A 14984-nucleotide genomic window follows, 5' to 3' on the forward strand; every position below is an offset into this window, starting at 1 on the left:
CTCCCTTTAATTCTTCATAGACAGATTTACAAGTTGTTCTAAAGACCATCTTTAGTTTCCAAAAAAGTTGGCTTCTGAAATAGCACTTGGAATAACTGCTGTTCTTGAACATGGCTGAACAGAGGAACGAGCGTGTTGTTCACAGGCTTAGATGGGGAGATAGCGCTAATATTTGAGTCATTAAAAAAAATTAATTACACCACGAGTGGTTTTTATATAACTGTATAAGCATATTCAATACAACTATTAACAGTTACAAAGATACAGACCAGACCCTGGAAAACCTAATTAGGAGAGAGTGTGAATATGCAAGAGCGTGTGCTTGAGTGTGTGTTTTTGGTTGCAGTTTTTTCCAATTAATTTTCATAGTACCTGAATGGAATAACATACGGCATCTCTAGGAGAAATTTTTGTTGTCGTCGTTGTTCCAAGTCTGCCCATCACTTCTTTTTAGCATGTTTTACCCAGCTGACCTCTGACAGAGATAATCATCCTACAATCTTAAGGGGCTAACTGATGTCAAAAAAGCTACATGCATTTCCCCCCCCCCCCAAGTTTTTTTTTTCTTAATGAATTTCCAACAGTAGTTCTCACGAAATTATAGCCAGAAATATCTTTCAGGTTTGTAAGGATCCGATTTCCTAACAAAACCAGCAATCTACATTTTATTGACTTTCATAGTCTGGTAACCACCAAATCTTTGCCACTCCATTCAACTACGCAAGAAACACTATCAGCCAGACAGGACGTTAGACACTTGTGAAAGCAATGCAGTTGTTGTGGTTATCTTTCAACGTGGGAGTGGTGTGTATGGACGTTTGAAAAATAGTATTCTGGGGTAGGGAAAATTTTTATTTTTTTAATTTTAGCCTCATTGTAAGTTTTATGACATACAGGGCAGGTTTGGGGAGGTGAAAGCAAGGAATTACTCTAATCATAATCAATGCGTGAAGACAATTATGAGAATATATTGAACATGAAAACACTTCTGCTTCTCAGGATTATCTGCGTTATTCTACAGATGTTCTCCCATATGCCAGTTTCACTTTAACAAAAGCTCTGTTCAGTTTTTACCAAGACTTACTCGTATTTTGCAAGTGGATCTATTAAACAGTTACTTCAGTGCAGCAGTGGAGGATGGGTAAAACCAGCAAATAGACTTTCAGTTCTGTAAAACTTCTTCTGAATATTACTAGTGTTTATACAGTATCTTTAATTGAAACTGCTTTCAATAGAGACTTTTAGAGAGGAGTTGACAAACTTAGAAACATTTTGGTATTTTAGAACTTTTAAACTGCCTGGGAGGGGGGAAAGGCATTTAGAGAGGATATTGTGGATCACTTTTTCTTTGTTGTTGTTGCACGGAATGACTTCCTGTGTCCATCCTTTTGTCACATAATATTGGCCAGAGGTTTTGAAGTTTGAAGTGCCCAGTTCAAAGCAAACACTGGCGTGAAAGGACATCTGCAAAAGCAAACACTGAACGTGAGAGGGCGAAGAGAGAATGCATCAGCATTACTTGCTGGTGTTCAGGCAGTTGGTGGAATCTGCTTGTTCTCGCTTTGTCGGTGATCTAGATTTCTGAACAAAACCAGACTGATCGCTGTGTGGTCTGTTCAGTGCGGTCACTGCTGGCTGTATGTGCTGAAGAAGGGGGGAAGAGACTGTACTGTCTTGGCTATGTGCATCTTCTAGTTAGTGCTCGTAGCTAAAAGAATTCGCTGGGTCCTGCCAGTGAACAAATTACTGATGAACTGATTAGAGGGGTGAGGGACGATTAGCCGAGTGTGTTGGGCAGAGTCCTATCGAGTGGATGATAAAAGGCATTTCTGGTGTCTGTGACAGGAATTTTACATTTGGGTAGCAGAAGCTATAAGAGCTTCAGGGGTTTAATCTAAACACACAACTCATTATTTTTTTTTAAATACATATATATCTTCATCAATACATTATTATAGGATATCCTTACGTAAATGGAGAGAATGCACAGTCAATACCAATAGAAATAGCTGGGTATAGCTGTCTCCGTAAGAATGAGCAACAATGCTGTGTTGGAAAAACTCAACTTGTATTGCAACATCTTTTTACACCAAATCTTTCCGTTACTGAGTTGTCATGCATAAATTTCATTATATTGTGGATCTGTTTAGCATAGTTTATTCCAATAAAGGTGATATCTCAATTGGACTCACTGTAAAAATGTGATGGATTTACTATACCAATAGTTTGCAGTAGGTGAAGGCCTCTTAGATAAATGTGTGCATGCTTTGCTGACTTTCTGAGCATGGTAGTGTTAAGAAGGCTGCTATGGCCAGACCACGTAACAGCACTGAAAGCCAGGTGAAAAATTTGCAAGAACCTTCTGAAGAAGTGACTGCTGAAAAGAAAGAGCAGAGGTGCATAGGATAGGGAGCATGGAGTTGAAATCTGTTGGAAGGAAAGCAGAGTCTGACTTAAACGATTCAACATCTGGCAGTTTAGTGGAAGCCATTAATAAATTGTAATATCTTTGCACTCGCCTGAGCTCATGAAGAGAAAGAAGCTGGGTTATGATTATGCATTGAAAAGAACCATGCAGATAGCATCCCCCTGCTTGCTGAAAGGATGGTATGCTGGTTTTTTCCAGGTGAATAAGATTTCAGACAACCAAATATGAAAGTGTCATGAATCTTAACTGCTTATTTCAGTCTCCTTTTATAGGCAGATGGACCCTTGGAAAAAAAATAGCTGTAAGTTGGCAGCAGAAAGCTTGACTGCGTGAAGCAGAAAGCTTGACTGTGTGGGTTTTTTGAATATGCGTAATTCTGTCTCCAAGCTCAGTCAGGAAAGCTAGGGGACAGATGCCAGCAACATTTTATCCTAGAAAGGGAAAAAAAAGAATCCAAAAAAGTGTGTGGGATGTGGATTTTTTTTCCTTAAACTGCATGATGTAGAGATGAGGACTGTAGAGCCCAGAAAGGGCTCACCTTGAAACCGAACAAAGCAACGCAGCCAGATGTTTACAAGTATTTTGAAAATGGCTGTTGCAGTCATTTTCATGCTTTGCAAATAACCAGAGGTCTGAAATGGCTACATTGAAGTGGATTTTTTCCAAACATGACAAACCCAAGGAGAGTGTACAGGGGTGCTGTGAGGAGGCAGTGGGTGCTGGTGTACAAGAGCTGCTCGTGAGATAGCTTTGGGCTACAAAGGGCAATTCTTTAATTATATAGGGAGAAATCTTTTGGGAAAGAAGAGTGGTAAAAGAAAGAAGAAAAGAAATGCAGTAGAAGTCAGTTGGCTGAGAGAGAATTGACAACGTACATTTGCGATAAAAAATGTATCATTCAGTTTGTGATTCAAAATTGAAATTTTCTTTAGTCTAGTTAAAGTGAGGTAATGCAGACACATAAGAGAACCGAACATATTTTCCATATAAAGTAGACTCTTACAGGTAGAAAGATGGGTTTAATTTTTAATATAGCTTAAACTCTTGAAAGACTGAAAAGCTTTGGAGGCCGTTTGCTTGAAAACTGTTCAAGAACACTTTGAAGCATATAGATCAGCAGGTGTAGGTCTGGCTACCTAGGGCAGTAGAACTTGAGATACCAGAGGGCAACTGCAAAAAGGCAGAAAGTTGCTGGTCTTTTGTTACAAAATATTAGAACTGTTCTCTGAAAAGAATTAAGGTACCTTCTAGGTACGTATATGACCTTTTCAACAAGGAAATAAGCCAAGACGACCTCTTACGTCCTTGCTTCTAATGATGGAAATTTTTTGCTCAGAATCCTTCTGTTATCTCAAATTATAGACTGTTATCCTTCCTGCTATTTTAATTTAAAAATATATACTTGGATGGCCAAAAATACTGCCGCTTCAAAGCAAGGAAGAGATGCATCAGTTTCCAGCCTTTCGTAACTCAAACCTTTCCTGGTATTCCTCATTTACCCATAAAACTTTGCCTTCGGAGGGAGTTTGGTTTTAGTCAAGTGAGCAGATTTACGTGACAGTCAACCCTGGTGTGCTCCTAATGAAGCTGCGTGTCCCAGAAGGCTGAGAAGACAGTGGGATGAGTGAATCCTGTCTGAAAGGGGGGTACAGGATGTAAATTTGAGCCTCAAGGTTACAGTACCAGCATAAATATAGCTACCAAGCAGCTTAACAGATTCCTTTCACACAGTGACTGAAGTTCTGACAGGCGTAAAGTCAGTGTTTTTCTTCATTCCCATTTATATATCGTGGATATTTTTAAAGGATGATGCTTCTGTGATTTATTTCATTTTCTTTGGAAGTTCAGTTGCGTAAACTGGAGGCCTGGGTAGGACTTCATGCCGATGTGCGGCTGACACCAGAAACACCATAGAATTGACTTTCAAGACAGAGGCCCCTGGAGTGAGGGGCAGTGACTTAAGTGAATGTAGGACATTCTGCTCACGCAAACAGCTGAGTCTGTGTGTCCTAAGCATTATGGATATAAAAATAGTTGCCCAAGAAAAGTTGTCCTTCCGAGGAACTCGGCTCTTCTGGGGGCCTTTTAAAGCACTAATGGCAGTGACAGGGCTCTGAAACCCAGAAACTGCATGAATTACCCTGATGGGGGATCATGCTGCCACCTTAGGAACCTATTTAGTGGTCACTGATCTTTATATTTGCAAACAGAAAGAATCTTATTTTAAAGATACAGTAATAATTTTAATTTGTGCTGGTCATTTGCTCAAAAACATGACTTTTCTTAAAGTGAAGGTACTTAACTCAAGCGACTTCAGATACACACAGAATGGGATTTTACACATGTTGGACAGAAATAAGAGAATCAAGCCACGACCAGAAAGATTCCAGAACTGCAAAGATGTTTTTGATTTGATCCTAACGTGTGAAGAAAGAGTCTATGATCAAGTAGTAGAAGGTAAGGACCTTGAACTGATAAACCAAGTTAACTTTGAGTGCTTTTTACCCCCTCCCCCCTCCTCACAAATCTGGAAACATCTCTGTCTCCCCTGACCACTGCTGCTGGAACACCAGCAGGACAAGACCTCGCAGTCCGTTGATGTAGGCTTTATGTACCAGAGAAGTGATGGCTGAGTACCTATTTCTAAAAGAAGCTGGTGTTGGCAGCCACACAGAATGTGTATGTATAGCAATTTTAAGGGCTGACATAAGGAAATAGCAAGCATTTGGAGAAACTCAAATACATGTTTGGTTTGAAAATGCTCACGGATCTGGAAAACTAGCAAGTTCTCTTGTGTTTTTCAATGTGATGAGCATTTTTTCACCCTGGGTTGATGGAGAAACAAAGTCTAAGCTGTCTTCCTTATGCAACTTCCCTTCCCGTCTCTGCGGAAGACTTCCAGTGACCTACCAAGCAGTTTATCCACAATAAATACCTCCTGTACAGGTGGAGAAACTGTTCTTGAGCGTGGTTAACACTCTGCAAACATGCTACGGCTTTGCCCTTAAACAAGTCAAAGTGAGATACGCCAGAAGAATCTTATTTGGGGATTGGGTTGTGCGTGAACACAATGCAGCAAGCTTGATGGGAACTCCCTGAACGTCGTGGGGTTCCAGCAACGACTCGGTTAGCTCCGGGGCTGAGAACCCTGCCTCTCTCTGGAAATGCAGGGTACAGGCTTATGTGAGGTTTAAGATGTTTCCTTTACATGGAGAGACCAGCCAACTGAATTAGTATCCTACACATAATTTGAAAGGCGGTTGCCTTGCCTTTTCAGGCCATGTCACAAGCAATACAGAGCAGGATACATTTGGGCTTCTGCAAGCTGAGCAATTAGTGTTCTGAATCTTTAAGTGAAGTGTCTGAAATGTATTGGTAAGATCTGAGAGCAACTGCCCTGGTACTTGAATGGATCTTCAGCAAGTTCAGCACGCCTCACATAGAAAGTAGCTCTCACTCTAATGTTTTAGGTGAGTATCCTGAGGAAGGGACGTGAAGACCAACCACTTGCTAATTTTCCAGTTGTGCATCTCTCTAACTTCATGGTAATGCCCTTCATAATTGGCCAACGAAAGGAAGAAGGCTTGAGAGCCACCAAATGGCTCTAGATGTGAAAGCTGAAATCTTAAAATGGAGGCCTCATCAGATTTGCCAAAATGAAGTTGCAGAATGGGGTTAGGAGAGAACAACTCGTAGCTTAAAAACAGTGTATGTAATAGGAAGGTTATGTTAGAGAGGCATAGCAATAATACGTGGGTGGATTAGTAGGAAAGGGGTGTTTTATTTTTCCCCCTTCACCCCTTGTTAATAAGCAGAACACATTACAGCTAGAATTTTCTAATGTGACTATCAGTGCTTCACTTGTAGGAGTTCACCTTGCAGTTTAATTTTCAGAGGGTTGGATGTACAACGCTTTTTTAAAAAAAAAAAGGGCAATTAAAACTCTCCAGGTGAGGAAGCCCAAAACCATTCTTGACTTTTGAGAATCTTGATCTTGGTCTTTAAAGACTGTCAAAGGTGAGCAGTAACTTTTCTTGACCAGGGCAAATAAACTGTCATGACCCTTCCACAAAACTGAATTCTTCTGTTTCCAAAATCCATCTCTCGTTTTTGAAATGAGAGGGACTATTGTTTAAGACAATATTAACTAAACAATTTTCTAAAAACAAGTTTGGAGAAGGCAGAGGTGGACAATGTCTATGTATTTTTAAAAGTCTTATGAATACTCCGTGTAAAATATGATACTATTCCACCCAAAGTTTTGCTGTTACGTGTGTTTTGTTTTCAACTAGATTTAAATTCCAGAGAGCAGGAGACGTGTCAGCCAGTACATGTGATCAATGTGGACATTCAGGATAACCACGAGGAGGCAACGCTGGGTGCTTTCCTTATCTGTGAGCTCTGCCAGTGTGTAAGTAGAGAGGGCTCGTGCCTCTGGGTACCTTGGACCCAGCTGACTGCAGAGGGGTTGGGGTTTGCTTAGCGCTCCGTAAAGGTGCTGCATATTGCAAAAGTAAAATCCATGTCAAGAGACCTAAGTTTCCCAATTTTTGTGGTTATTTTTGGCGCTGTTGTGCAAACAGGTGAATTGTAACTGAGTTCGTGGTTTCCAAAGTGGACTCTGTGTCTGTGCATTCAAAACCAACGCGCTGACGGCTTACGTGAAAAGCAGTATTGCAAAGCACCGCGCATAACCGTTACACGTGTTGGGCCCGTACTCAGAACACTGTTGATGGCAAAAAAAGTCCATTTCAAAAGCAGTTGTAATATGTGGGATTTAAACATCAGAGTTGCATTCTGGATCACGATATACTTGTAAAACATCCCATGGAGGTGTATGTCATAGTACCGCCCTGTTGGGTGTATGATATGGAAGAAAAACTGGTGCCTCTGTCATCCGTGTTCCTTGGCGTAGGGCTGAAATAAGCTGCACTCAAATCAGTCGATGTAACTGTCAAGAGAGCAGAGAAAGGATCTGTGTCCTTTTACAGCGTGCAAGTTGAGGAGTTCACCTATTCCACTGTGGCAACAGGTTTTTTTGTTTTGTTTTGTTTTGTTTTTTTTACTCCAGCCTGTGTGATTTATTCTGGTCTTAAATCCTTTCCAGATTCCAAAAGCCTGAGAGGGTTCAAGGACTTGAAATTTTAGCCATCTGTTCAGTGTGCTTGTAGCTCTTCTGAAGCTTCCATTTGTTATCTAGTGAGGATGGATGTTGCCTACCCAACAAAGTACTAGTTAAGTGCCAGTTCAGTGGGTTGGAGAAGGAAGGATATGCAGATAAACATGATGCGGAATATATATGCTCTTGGGAATGCTGGGAATCTCAATAAAGCCCCCAGTGCTCCACTATTTGGTACAGCCTGCTGGTTTGGATTTCACAGTAAGCCAAAAGCGTTGAATTATTACAGTTTTCTAAACTACATCGTATCCTTGGAGTCTGGTTGCTTAGTATTTTTTCTTTTCTAGATACAGCACACAGAAGACATGGAAAATGAAATAGATGAGCTGTTACAGGAATTTGAAGAGAAAAGTGGAAGGACTTTTCTTCACACTGTCTGCTTTTATTAAAGCACATCTGTCTCTTAGGCCTTAATACAGATGAGAGAAGCATGTGTTTAAAGTTCTGATTATACTGTATTTTCCTGGAAAATGAATATTGATCTTTTTTTGTTTAAAAACTCCTTTTCAGTGTCTTTTTGTTTTGTTTCAGGTATTCTGTCACAGGTAGGCAGAGATACTGGTTGGGGTTGTACATATGAGATGACTGAAAGTATACACAAAGGCCACCTATTTAAAAATGAAAATCAAGATTTTCTTTAAATCCTACTTTAATTATTACAAGTAGGTTTTTAATTATAAAGAGAATGTTTCTTGAATATAAGTTTATAATGTATTTTTCCAGCTTACAAATTTATTTTATTTCAGTTGTGCTTTTTTTTTTATTTTAATGTGACAGAATGGCTGAACTACGTGAGGATATGAATGGAACAATGAAAAACGAGTATCTGTATATTATTAGATATAAAGTTGGAAGCATCCAATAAAAATGAAAAACCTGTAAGTTTGTCTGTTTTCAAAATAGAAGCTACGTAAGTGTGACTGTGCCCTGGGAGGTAAAACACAAAGGATCTGAAGTAGCACAAGAATGCTCATTCATCGGAAGTGTTGGAGAGGGTAGTGACAGCAGGAAGAGCTGATAGGAATCGAAAGACCTGAACTGTCTGTTTGGGCAGCTCATAATGATTTTTGATCCGGTGTTGAACGAAAGTGAACTGCTTTCTCTGCATGAATTAGGGCACTGCCAGGAAATCTTTTGGGGTCTCAGTTGCTTTTGAATTATTGTGTGTGAGATTAATAAGACTGTGAGGCTGTAACTGAGGCAGTCAGGGCCAATTGTGTATGTGTCTTGTATAAGGAGGATGGGGAGAAATGGCAAACTCCACTGTCAATGGAAATAGTTTAAAGCTTTTTTTTTTTAACTGAAATATCTTTTAAATAGAAGCATTCTCCTCCCATACAGCAATAATAAACATGCTTGTCACAGCTCCAAATCCAGAAACTGAGTATGTGTATACAAACAGAGCAAAAGCTCAGACTTCTCTTTGTTCAAACTGATAAAAGTGAAAACAAACCAAATTATTGGACATTCAAAATGTGAAAGGTAAAGTGCTGCTGCTTACAGGCAAGAGAAGATCTTGAAAGTTGTTTTGTTGAAGGAACCTGTAAGCGATTTGGAGCAAATGAGGTCTGTGCTCTTTAATACTTGGATACGTGAGGACAACTTTTTAAACATAATGTTAAAAGTGAAGTAGCATGAAATGGGGTTTGAGCTCCTGGGTTCTCTCTCTCATTCTGCCACTGACCTCTGACAGCTCACATGAATCACCTAATTTTCCTTAACTTCACTCATTTTGCACATGCATGAAGCTAGCGCTAAGTACTTTCTCTCAATTTAGGGCAACGTTACCATCTATGCAGACGGCGTCGGCTGTGTGTGCACTAAGTCGTATGGCAAGGCTACTTAACCACTTTCAGTGAGCACACTCGCATATATTGAAAGGCATCTGCTCCACACCTCAAAACTGCAAGTCCGTATCTGAAAATACTTCTTTGCAGTTGCAAATCTTGAAGTCTGTTGAGTCAGGCCCCTCTCTCACTCCTGGGATCTGGGGGTTGGCTGTGGTTTCAACTGCCTTGTGGGAAAACTTAGACCTCTGCCAGCTCAATCTGTGTCCTGGACAGTGTCCAAATGGGTCATTGCATCATACTCGGGTCCCAGGAATGTTTAATATCCCTGAATTACCTGTGCTGTTTTTTCTTGTCTGTTAAAAATACTTAGAGCAAAAATTTTGTGGAGAATGAAAGAATAGATCAGAGCAATTAGGGGATGGGGAGTTCAAGTAGCCGTTGTGATACGGTTTGCAAAGTGTTTCTGTTCCGATTGGCTTGTCCTGTCCCATTTTGTTTCTGGAGACTCTGTATTTGCAGGATTTCATTCAGCCTCCTCTGCTTCTGCTCATTTGTCTGTCTGATACCATCGCTTGTTACCATGGGGATATTTACAGCCAAAGGAAGAAGATGGTTCTGTAAGGACTGAACTGCTGTAGTTGATCTCTTTAAAAAGACATTGCAAGCACGCACGGTACCGAGTATTTTGAGCAGAGTTTTCCTTCCCTGTACAGTGTCAGCACTGAAGTCTACTCTGTGGCAAGGTGAAACTTGGAGAGTGTTTGAAAATGTTTTCTACTTCCAACTTAAATCATCCTAAACTGAGCTCTCTGTTGCTATTTTACAGAAAGGCAGTAAAAACCTGAACAGGATGCGTTAACTGTATTTTGTGTGTATGTGGAGATTTCCAGAAGTGTCCTTTTTATTACATAAAGATACTTTTCATGTGCATAATTGGCAGAGAATTCTGGTTGCTCTAGTCCTAAGTATGGATTCATTACTAGAACTTCAGTTCACTGCATCTCTTCAACTGAAATGAGAAGCCTTGGTCTAAAAACATGATATAGTATACAGGATGTCACAGAACTGTTCTTTCCATCCTAAACATTCTGTTCATAAGCAAAAGCAATGCTGGGAGCTGGTCATTTGTCATTTGTTTGTTTACCAGTGTGCGGAAGGATGGATGGACGGATGGATGGATGGATGGATGGATGACTGACCTGGGTGGACAGGCAAGTATTCTGAATGATCCACAGTCCAGTTCAAAGTATCCAAATTTCTGTGAGCAAAACTTCTTCTTACTCTGTTCTTACTCTGACACATTACTTCTCATTTAACTTACAGGTTAGTGAAAAATGCGTGCATTTATATAGTTACTTTGTCTCCATATGCTTCATTTGCATTGAAATCCACAACGAAGCTCAGTTTATACAGGAATTTTATGGGGTCCTAGTCTTGTTTGAGAGATGCATATGTTTAAACACACACACACAAATATATATGTAGGTATAAAATAAACTCTGGCTAAACGTAAGGCCAAAGTCATTTTGTGTGCCAAAAAGAAATTTCAAGAGAAACTTAGGTTTAAAGGAAATGGGAAAAATAATGTATTTTTCCTTTAAGAGTGGGATGGCATATGTATGATGATGGTGTGCTCTTCCCTGCCTTGTAGATACGTTGATTCTCCTGTTGATGAGGATCAGCACTGAAAGATGGTCCGCTTGTCTTTGAGTCCTGTAGTTGGCCTTCTCCCTGTCTAACGAAGGAAAGCAATGAAGGGTTAACACCTTGTGAACACAGACGGTGAGTGTTCAGAATTTGGCTGTGATGGGAGATTTCTGCTGTAAACGAGACTTTTCAGCTACCTAGGCTGTTCTCCCAGTTTCCTTAAGGCCAGCAGAGGTGGCTTTAAAATGCAGCTTCCTCCCAGAGGTTTCCCTCCCACTTTCTAAATGCGGTGATTATGTTTTGTCAGTGTTTCTCTCACTTTCTTGACTTTCTATGAAAGGCCACATTGATTAAAGAATAGCATCTACTGAAGTGCGTTTATAAGATTTTGCTCTCTTGCTGCCATGAAGTTGATGCTCCTTCCTGTGTGGGCAGATCTTTGCCAAGAACTTCTTGAGGTTTCCACCTCTCGCATCTCAGCCCTCTGCAGATCCTATCCATAAGGCACAGAGCAAACTTCTAGTTTGCAGTCTGTTTTTCTTTCACACAAGTCACTTTTGATTTTGTGTCTATTTTCTGTGTTTCTTGTCTTGCTTAAGACCTTCCTAACATTCATGAACGTTCTTCTTTCTGTCGGAGGCATCAGCGCGTCTTTTGAATAGGTTTATGTAAATAAAAGCTGGTGATTAAAGAGCAATGCCTCTTCTCCCCTCTGCACCGCTGGTCTCTTATCCCTGAAGTTCTCTGCTTGCTGGCTTCCTTCACTTGCACAAAGTAAAGCGGATAATGCAATCAGACTGCATATGGTAGAAAAGAGCGTTCTTCCCTAGGTTTCGATATTGCTGGATCTGACTGTGCAAAGATCGATGATCCTAGCTAGATTTCCCCAATGCAGCAGCCTAATGAATTTGTTGCTAGGCAGATTATCCAGCTTCAACTTCTATTCTCATACATGTAGGAGCTTAGGAGAGGGTATCAATAAAGACAAACACAAATGCTTGTACCAGTACAGGGACTGCAAAAAGAACAGGGGAATAAAAAACAGTCAGTGGAGTATAGGGAGGGTATATGGAAGAGAAAAAATTAAAAAGGAAAAAGGAGAGAATTGCTAGCTCTAGTGGTTGTTAAACTCTTCTATAAATTCTGACTTGTGTGAGCACCGCAGAACCTCAGCTGAGGTCTGTGCTCCCTTCAAGAGGAGAGGAGAGGGGTCAGTTCCTGTCAACGGGGCTTGTGATAATGTTCCTACCTGGGGCTGCATACTCAGAGGGCAAAAAAAAATCTGAGGTGGTTCCCGTACAGATCTCTCTGGTCTTTTTTATCATCTTGGCCAGTATTGCTGGGTTTGAAAGATATTTAATAAGGAGGGAAGGATACGTTCACTGTATGCGCTCAAGTGCTGAGAACTAAAGGAGGCTGGGTGACAGCACCGGGTCACGCAGCAGGGTTAAAACAACGGAGAAGGCAATGGTCACTTGCCTGGGGATAGGCCGAATGCTGCTGAGATCTCGTAGTGCAGACTATGGACTCGTCTGCGTGAGGGTGGTGGTGACAGTGCAACATGAGGCTTGAAGCTGAACGGGAGCCAGAGCTAGTGTGGATGCTTGTTTTCAAAAAGGAGCAGCTTACTTCTAGCAACATTAAAATGATTAGGAACAAGTTTGACAAACCCATTGTAAGTTATTGTGGTGGCAACCCAAAACTGTCTAAACATGTTAGCATCTACATTAAAAAGACAGTCTTCACTCATACAAGTATAATGGCACTTTGCTCAAATACAGTCAGTCCCTGCTGCTTCTTTTCATTAGGTGGAAGTCACCAGAGAAACTCTTCATGGCTTTATTTCCCCCAGACGCGCAGAGGAAAGGCCAGGCTGGCTGAACACCACGCGCGGGTCTTGGGTCTCTAGCTGATGGGGCTGTGAGCCGCCAAGAGTTCAATGTGTGCTAGCGCTGAGCGGGACAGAAATGTCGCTCCTGGTTTGTTTCTGCAAGAACAGGCGGTCGGTTTGTTGGCCCAGGTTCGTCTCCAGTCTGATCCCTGCCGTGGCTGTGCAGAACTCGTCGTTTCCACCACGGGTTGCTGTGAAGAGCTGCTTCTTGAAAAACTCGGAAAGAGTCTGTACCAAGGCTAGGGAGCAAACCTAGATGTAGTGGGGTCAAGAGGATGGGACAAGACAAGCTTTACAAGGTCCAGCCAAGTCTGGACATGTTGAAAATGGGCCAGCAAGAACAACGAGGAAACCTGTTTGACTGACGCGCTGCAGTAAAGCAAGCGTGAGACATTCCTGGCTGCAGAATCGCAGATGTCACTTGGTACTCCTGCCAACTGAAGGAGGATGAAGTGGAGAGAGGAGAAGGAATTTCTAATATAATTCAGTGCCACAGAAGATCATTGACTCAAACTGCGTGGCAACTGGATTTAATAAAGACTGTGATAATTTCATGGCTGCTGTTATCTGCATTTGCAGCCCTGTGAGCCTGTCAGAGGTAGTGAATCCTGTACTCTGGGCAAGAAAGGATTCTTGCACCACCCTCTACGTTAGCACCATTTTGCCCAGGGGCAGGCTGAAGTTCGTTGACTGTCGGGCAGCTACAGCCGAAGGCGGGCGGTAAAGGGCACTAGGTGCAACCAGGACTGCAGTGTCCACAGAAAAAAATGACCAGAACAGTGATGTTGGGAATCCCCATCAGCCAGGACTTTTGCTCCAAAAGGACAAGCAGGGAAGACGGCTCCCCCAGAGCCATGCTGAGAAACCCGGCCTATGCCTGAGCCAGTGACAAAATCTTTCCTCGGTGCCTCAAGCCCAGCTGAGAGCTGACCCAGCCTGGTTTGCGGGGATGGCTGGGAGGTCAGGAGCGTTGGCTGATGGCCAGGCAAAACTTCAGGTACGCAAAATTCCTTGAGACTTGTCTTCAAATTGTCTGTTCTCTCCTGTGATTTTATTTGGCTGTTACTTTAAAAATGCGTATGTTTTCTCTAACTAGCAGAGTAACTAGCTGCATTATCTCTGCATTACATTTACTGAGGTCTGCATATAGACGGAAGGGACCACCTCCTAGCTCAGTAAGTGAAAGCAGCTCAGGGCAGAGGGCTGTTGAGGAGGGAACCCTGAGGGGTTGGGCAGGATTGCGGCGAGAGGCGCCTTCCCAGCCTTGCTGCTCTTTTGCATGAAGTGCCTGGCTTATCGAATGTTTCATGGGTGTGGTTTAATTTAAAAAAAATCTGCAATGCAATCTGTGCTCTAATTTGAGGACACCATTTAGTGATTTTAATTGTGTGACAGTATTTTGGTATTTTCAATACCCAGTAGTAGGTTAATGACTGTTCCTTGAAGAATGGAGTTTATATAACACAAGTCATTACATAAGGAGGCTGGTTGTGGCCTGAGGAACAGAAGGAAAACAAATATGCAAAAATGCAAAACCCAGAACAAGCAAACTCTGCTTTGATGGCCCTGAGAAGCCTAAAAAATAAATGACACTTGGGTTCCAGCAAGGTGAAGCTAACCTTGAGGAAGGCTGAGGACTCGGAGGTGAAAGCACTGCACGACACGACGTGACAACCATCAAGCTATGTGCTACCACGCATTTCCCACATGGTGGCTGTAATCTCCTCTGTTCATCCAGATTGCACGGTTTACATTAAAAATAACAACAAGCAAGCAAGCAAGCAAAAAGTTATTGGCTGGTCACTTAATTTCTTTTCTTTCTCCCAGAAGCTCCTAAACATGGCCTGAGTAGGACTGACCCAATAGCATGGTGAAATAAAACCGTGGGAGAACCTGGAGCAGGACCTTTTGCTTGGACCTTAGATCTCAGGTTTGGTCAGGGACAAAGTTGTACGGGGTAGTTTTATTTCTGTCGCAAAAGCGAGTGGGTCTCCTCCGTCTGCATCACCCCAGCTTTTCTTAGGGGGCCAAGTCCAGGGGAGACGCTTG

At 41.8% G+C, this 14984-nt stretch overlaps 1 protein-coding gene across 1 annotated transcript in view; it reads left to right on the forward strand.

Annotated features, from left to right (window-relative positions):
• The window catches only part of SSU72 (SSU72 homolog, RNA polymerase II CTD phosphatase), a 29541-nt gene extending 21052 nt beyond the window's left edge, over window positions 1-8489 (forward strand). Inside the window, exons 3-5 of the mRNA XM_075172225.1 lie at window positions 4746-4885; window positions 6721-6839; window positions 7895-8489. Of these exons, the coding sequence (XP_075028326.1) occupies window positions 4746-4885; window positions 6721-6839; window positions 7895-7996 (361 nt within the window). The 3' untranslated portion in view covers window positions 7997-8489. The remainder of the gene's footprint in view (window positions 1-4745; window positions 4886-6720; window positions 6840-7894) is intronic.
• Window positions 8490-14984: the final 6495 nt, after the last annotated feature.

Source organism: Calonectris borealis, chromosome 23, assembly GCF_964195595.1.
Source record: "Calonectris borealis chromosome 23, bCalBor7.hap1.2, whole genome shotgun sequence".
In the NCBI taxonomy this organism is placed as follows: Eukaryota; Metazoa; Chordata; class Aves; order Procellariiformes; family Procellariidae; genus Calonectris; species Calonectris borealis.